At 36.0% G+C, this 7473-nt stretch overlaps 1 protein-coding gene across 1 annotated transcript; it reads left to right on the top strand.

Annotated features, from left to right (window-relative positions):
- Positions 1-653: 653 nt before the first annotated feature.
- Positions 654-6099, top strand: LOC149012266 (non-specific phospholipase C4-like). The gene is made up of 3 exons (XM_089159649.1): positions 654-1579; positions 3621-4204; positions 5399-6099. The coding sequence occupies exons 1-3, from the start codon at positions 948-950 to the stop codon at positions 5728-5730; spliced, it is 1548 nt and encodes a 515-aa protein (XP_089015775.1). The 5' UTR covers positions 654-947; the 3' UTR covers positions 5731-6099.
- The last annotated feature ends 1374 nt before the right edge of the window (positions 6100-7473 follow it).

Below are 7473 nucleotides of genomic sequence, written 5' to 3'. Positions count from 1 at the left end.
CATATTTGGTTACATGAATCCAGAGATTTCAAATCTCTAGATTCATGAATCTGAGAATTATACCCGTTTGGTTGTAAAAATCTCTAGATTTATGAAATCTAGAGATTCACCTTTTTACACTAAAAATATGAATCTATAGATTTATGGGTAATGGGTGAAATCCAGAGATTTCAAAAAAGTTATACATTTGCACATTCACAAAAATCAAGTCGATCAAATAGTTTTTTAGGATGAATCCACAAATTTCATTCCACAATCAAACATCTAATTTTATAAATTATAACTCCATAGATTTGAAATCTCTAGACTCATGTAACCAAACAGGCCCTAAAAAAATGTCTTTACTTCAGTAAACACTCAGAACTATTTTGTTGTTTCTTGAAACAGAAACACTCGATGAGTTGTCAAACGAGTTTTAAAATTATAGTCCCAAAAAAAATTCAAAATTAAAAGAATAAGAGAAATATGTGATCGAATATACTTGGAATATGATTTATTGTATTTCCTTTGAAAAAAATATTTTTTCTTTGAAAAAGCATATTAAATTTTTTTAACAGATTTGCCTGAAAAAACAAATAAGGAAAAGCTGAGCTGGATGATTCCCACCGACATTCAATTTAGTTTATTAACTGAAAATATATCTGCACATTTATATTGTAATAGTTAAGAGAGAAGGAGAGAGAGAACATGAAGTGGTTGAGTTCCAGCTACTACTCAAAAGCAAAAATTTGAAAATCTGTTAAAAGAATATCATACCGTATCAAACAAGAAAATCCATTTATATCTCCCCCAGATTTCATTTGCTTTACCTTACGGAACTCTACTTCTCTCTCTCTCTTTCTGTGTTTTATCTTTCTCTTCACGCTTCGTATCTCTTCCTTAATTTCTATTTAAAGCCCATCGATCACTAATTCTCTGCAAATCAGCTTCCAAATAAAGCAGCAACAATGGCGACTAAATCCAACTTCAATTACCCATATCCAATCAAAACCGTTGTACTTTTAGTCCAAGAGAATCGTTCTTTCGATCACATGCTGGGTTGGATGAAATCTCTAAACCCCGAAATCAATGGAGTTACGGGGACAGAATCCAATCCATTATCCACCAGCGATCCCAACTCAGAACGAGTCTATTTCGGCAACAAATCCGAGTACGTTGATCCAGATCCGGGTCACTCGTTCCAGGAAATCTACGAACAAGTGTTCGGCGTTGCCTGGTCTGCATCAAATGCTGCCCAGAAACTAACTCCGGCCATGGAGGGTTTCGCCATGCAAGCCGAACAGAAAGAGAAAGGCATGTCGGAGACAGTGATGAACGGGTTCAGACCGGATGCTGTTCCGGTTTATAAAGAGTTGGTGTCGGAATTTGCCGTGTGTGACCAGTGGTTCGCTTCAAACCCGGCATCGACTCAGCCGAACCGGTTGTTTGTTCACTCTGGAACTTCGCATGGATTGACTGGAAATGATACGAAAGCTCTGATCGAAGGGTTGCCGCAGAAGACAATATTTGATTCTTTGGATGAAGAAGGTTTCTCGTTTGGGATTTATTATCAGTACCCACCTGCAACTCTGTTCTACAGGTAATAATAATAAACACAGATTTTCTTCTCTGCAACTGAGACCTTGGTTCTTTAATTTGTTCCTTTAAAGCAAAATAGCATTATCTAATACCTACTCTTTAAGATATTCTTTCCCCACCTCATCTTTTTCATCTCCAGCTTTCATAGAATTTTTATTTTTCTAAAAAAAGAATATCTTCTTTTCAAAAGAATATCCTTGCCTTTTTTCTTGTTTTCATTTCAAACTTTCATCCCATGTCAAAACATCACACATGCCCATCATGTGTTATTGGGTGACAACTCACAAAGCGTGTTGGGATCCTCTGTCCTACGATTATCAACATTCGATAATTATGTCTCTCAGTGTACTGGACTCTTTGGCCTAATTTGGATCCTTGGTTTCTAGATATGTGAAATCTTGATGCTTTGCTTGGGTCATGTGTTTATATATATACATCTCTTTCTGCAAAAAAAGAAAAGAAAATGTACATAGGATGTCTTCTTGTTGGAATGATTTTAGTACCCTACAGGCTACAAATATATGTCTATTTAGGATTTAAGTCCATAGAAGACTAGCTATATGCTTGTAGCTCAAGGAAAATTTTATGAGACCATAGGGGCATTCATATCATTGAGTAGGTATAATTCAATTAGATTGTTAATTAGATTGTTAATTTCAAAGTAGGATTAGGATTATATCAAGATTGAATGTCTGACTGATATATTCATATTTTACATTGTCACATGTAATATATTTTTGGTAAATATAAAAGCAATAATATACATTTTATGTAACGTTGGTCTAGCAACTACTGTTAATTTAAGGTATTATATATTTCTGACTTTGACTGTGATTCTTGTAGTTTGTTTTACTTCTATTATTAAATAATTTACATTTATTTAAGTTCTATCCATACGTTTTTTTTATTCCTAGGAGAGACTTTCCACGTGCATATAGTATATAAACACATAAGATCCTTTTCTTCATGGAAGCACACGGGTCATCTCTGTCATAGTTCACCTCAACTTTGGCATTTTAGAGTCTTAAGTATTCATGATTATAGATATTTTCTGTGACTGATTACGTTGTTAGCAAGACACTAAAATGTATTAATAATAGTAATTTGACCATTGGCTAATTATTAGTTGACTAGTCTAATTCTAAAGATGGATTGAGAAGACTATTATACCCTTTGTAATTTAAGTTTATTATTATAATTATTGTTTTTTTTATTTTTCAGACGGCTAAGACAGTTGAGATCTGTCCTGATATATACCCATGATGAGTAGGTATCCTTTATGATATATGATGTCTTGTATTCTATTACTTGTATTTGTGATTGATATTGAAAGACCTTTAAAGATGGTATCATTAATGTCTTTGAGAAAATATTTGTAGGGCCACATGTCCCTTGGTATCATATGATTACATAAGATTTCTCTATATCCTTGCAATAAGATGGTTCTTTGAAAAAGTATCTTTAGTTAGTCTTTTTTAAATACAACAGTGCCAGATGCAAATGTAAACACATTATATTTTTTTAGAATAAAATTGACTTGAGTCAGACATCAAGGGATCCAAATGAATTATCCAAATCTTTTTTAATTGAGTTGCACTAGATGTTTTCTCTTGGTAAAATCAACTTATAGTAGGGTTTTTGCAAGTTCAGCGCTAATAGAATTTAAATTCAAAATTTTGGCTTGAGGGTAAATCAGGGTTGCATTGGATTAGTCTCATGGTTGATCAAAGTTTTCTTCTTTTTTTCCCTTTTCTCTTTGGTAAAAGACAATACTTTAAATGATTTAGTTTGAAAACATAGAGCAGCAGCATGATTGTAGATTTCTTTATTATTTCTGGTTAAGTCAACTCTATCATCATCAACTATTATTGCATTATTGTATCTTCATGTGATTTACAGTTGGTGTTTGGGTACTAATGATATTAATTTGATCACTGGCTGATTATTAATTAATAAATCAAATTTAAAGATGGTCTGTAAATGATTGTTCTACCCCTCTTAATTTGGTGGGTTTTTTTGTTCTCCCTCTTAACAATGAACAGGAATCTAAGGCAGTTGAAGTACATAGGAAAGTTCCATCCGTTTGATTTGGAATTCAAGGCTCACTGTAAAGAGGGAAAGTTGCCAAACTATGTAGTAGTGGAGCAAAGGTACTTTGATTTGAAAATACTACCAGGGAATGATGATCATCCATCACATGATGTCTCAGAGGGTCAGAAGTTCATTAAGGAAGTTTATGAAGCACTGAGATCAAGTCCTCAATGGAATGAAATGTTGCTTATAATCACATACGATGAACATGGTGGGTTCTATGATCATGTACCAACTCCAACTACTGGAGTTCCAAGCCCAGATGGAATAGTTGGTCCTTCACCATACAACTTTCAATTTGATCGGCTTGGTGTTCGAGTTCCTGCAATCTTTATTTCTCCTTGGATTGAGAAAGGAATAGTAATCCATGGACCTTCTTCTGGGCCGACTTCTACATCTCAGTTTGAACATTCCTCCATTCCTGCTACTGTGAAGAAACTCTTTAATCTCAAGAACTTCTTGACCAAACGTGATGCTTGGGCTGGAACCTTTGAGACTCTACTCACAAGGAAAACCCCCAGAACAGACTGCCCAGGTGAGATATTACTAACTACGTACACATCTTTCCGTTTCTCCCTTTTTCCATTATAGCATTGCTGCATGTTTGTAATCTATTTGATAATGAGGTGTTGTGTATGTGTTTCTTGAATTCTTCTAGACATTTTTGGTGAGTCCTTGAAGAGGAAATTTTGTTAAGGTCTGTGATGGGTATTAGAGGGTTTAGGGTAATAGAGTCTGCTTTGGAGGCTAGACTGCTTATTTGGTGGAAGAAGACGGATAAGATAGTTTAATGTGTGACACCCATGAAGTCGGTGAAAGGAGACAAAGGGAAGAAAGGAAAAGAATGGAAACATGGACTATTTTGAATCCAGCTCGTCTCACCCAGGTGGGCTGTCCACCCATCCTCCCACTCTCACAGTGCATCTTACATAAGCCTGCCCGTGGAACACTGACAAGCCCCTGTGTGAAGGTGCAGGAATGGGAGGATGGGCAGTTGAGTGGAGAGGATCTGCACTCAGACTATTTTCACTCCTTTTGTCCATCCCATTATATTCCTATCGAACAAGCGGTGAAAGGATATTTCAAGTAGGGTTTTTAGGGGGAAGAGTTCTTGCTTCGTTTTTTTTTATAGATCTTTACTGATTACAAGGTGAATTGTCTTCAATATCGCCTGGGTACTATTAGCACATGATTTTGATTTATGACCCATGTTAAATCTATGCATTGTCCGAATTGAAGGGCAAAGCAATAGCACATACACACACAAGACAAGATTTACCTGGTTCACCCAAATGCTACATTTATAGTCGAGTAGGGGTGGTATTTCACTAGGATGAAGAAGAATATATACAAACCAACCCATCTTTCTACCCGTCTCTCAACCTGTTGAAATGATGATATAAAGTTACAGATGAAAAACCCTGACTACAAAGAAAATGAACAAAATGCCTCTATACCCAAAAACACCCAAAAGAGCAACACAAGACCTCCAAATAGTTTGGTGTCCACAATCAGTCATTTCAAAGAGCTCGAAATTCTGAACAAGATCATGCTTACCAAATGATGGCCCATGTTGAAAAAGAGTCATCTGCGCCTAGGTCTTGAATCGGGCTGGAACATTTTACATGGTGAAAATTGATCTTATACAACATCCATGAACTTTGTTTTAATCTATTTATGTTTATACATTGCATCAATATTTACATGTCTTTATGGATGGACATGGCAGAAACACTGCCAGACGCAGTAAAAATGAGGAAAACAGCAGCAAAAGAAGATGCGAAGCTGAATGATTTTCAACAGATATTGGTGCAATTAGCAGCTACATTGAATGGTGACCATAAGAAGGATATTTATCCAGACAAGCTAGTAGAGGATATGACAGTTGGAAAAGCTATTAAGTATTGTGAAAGTGCCTTGAAGAAATTCTTTGACGCTTGTGAGAATGCAAAGAAAAGTGGAGCCTCTGATTCTGAGATTATCTGTTTGGATGAATCCACTACTCAACAAAAGAAGACCATTATTCACAAGATGTTTGGTTGTTTCAATTGTATCAACTGATCATGCTACATTTGTAATCTTCCTTAAGACTACATTAATATTCCATTGCAATGAGGATAAGGATTAAGTAGCAAACAGCAAGAACAGCACTTTATGGTTTCCATTGCGACGGTTGACAGATCGTATTAGCACATTTGCTGCACTGAAATATTCTTCAGAGGCTATATGCCTAAATATCACTGAAATGGTATTGGTTGAATTAATAAACTGATGACTGCGAAGGAGAGATACCGATATATGTAAGGTCATTAAAGGTTCTATTTTTTCTTCAAGTATTTTTTTTATTGTTATTTATTTTTTTAATGTAATGGATTATATCTCATATGTATAGAAGATTGAAGATTGTTTCTTTAGTACATTTTGTGAATTACATCAAATTAAAGGTTCTATCTCTCTCTCTCTTTCTCTAGCCTACAAGGCTCTGATCAATTTATTTAAAAAAAAAAAAAAAAACTGATAAAACATCTATACATAATCAATAAATATATTTTACAATAATAAAAGTAGTAATTGAAATGATTTTTTTTTTTTAATTGTTTATGCATTTGGATTCCTTCTTAAGTATCTCCTACATTAGATACTAGATACTTTGTCAGCGAAACGTAGGAATGGCTTCATACTACAGAATAGGTGGAGTCCCACCTCTGAGAGCATGGGTTCTATTTATTTCTGGTAAAATTAGCATTCATTCCAAGCAAACAACTCTGGATCCAAATTACAAAGAGCCTGAATATAGGAGGTGGATAATGGCCAACTGGTCCTGCCAGGTAAACACCGGGCCTCCTGAACTAGAGAATGGGCCAACAAATTGCCATCTTTAGGACAAAAACAAAACATAAAAAGATTGAACTGGGTGGCGAAGTCTTGAATATCCCTCACCACTGAATCCATCTGAAAGGAACCTGAGAATCATGACCTGCAAGCAGCTCTATAAGACCCAAGTTATCAGAGAATATTGCAACCTCCACAACCCCATGATCACTGGCCCACTTTCATCGCATCTCTCACTGACAAGGCTTCCCTTTCCATCATTGAAGACTCCATTGCCTTATTAGAGCAAGCCACCAACAAAACTCCCCTTTGAAAAGCTACAAAGCCCAACCCTGTTTCATCTATTTCTTCCCTAAAAGCAGCATCACAAAAAATTACTACCTCTGAACTTTCCTTCCCCCGCCCCTCAATCTGTGATACCTCAGTAGCATTTGCAGTTTCATGCGTACTTCTAGTACCCTTTATAGCCCAAAACTCCCACAATGTTGTTGTAGCTCTATGTGCCACTTCTAAAGGAGATTTGGAGTCGTTCTTGAAAGCATTCCCATTTCTAGACAGCCAGATATTCCAAATTATAAGGAGACTTGAATAACTCCTTGTTGTTTACCAAAAAAAAAAAAAAACAACTCCTTGTTTTCCTGCTTAGAAGTAAAGGAGCTGTGGTCCCATTTCTTAATCACCGCTGCCAACAAACCCTCCGCCCCTCCATTTAGAATGAATTCTAACCCTGCGGCACACCATAGTGCACAAGCAAAATGACATTTGAATAATATATGCCCAATAGTCTCCTCTTGATCATACCACCCGCACTCTCTATCAACCCTGATTTGTCTTTTTGACAAATTTACTGCAGTAGCCACACCTTCAGCACATGCCCTATATATGGAATTCCTCACCTTAGGAAGTGTTTGACATTGCCATAATTTTTTCCAATCCTTCTTCTCAATATGACAATATCTTCCCAAGCATGTC

This window comes from Hakea prostrata, chromosome 6 (assembly GCF_041222555.1).
Source record: "Hakea prostrata isolate BN-2017 chromosome 6, UWA_Hpros_2, whole genome shotgun sequence".
Taxonomy (NCBI): Eukaryota; Viridiplantae; Streptophyta; class Magnoliopsida; order Proteales; family Proteaceae; genus Hakea; species Hakea prostrata.
This window is presented reverse-complemented; position numbering and strand designations above follow the sequence as displayed.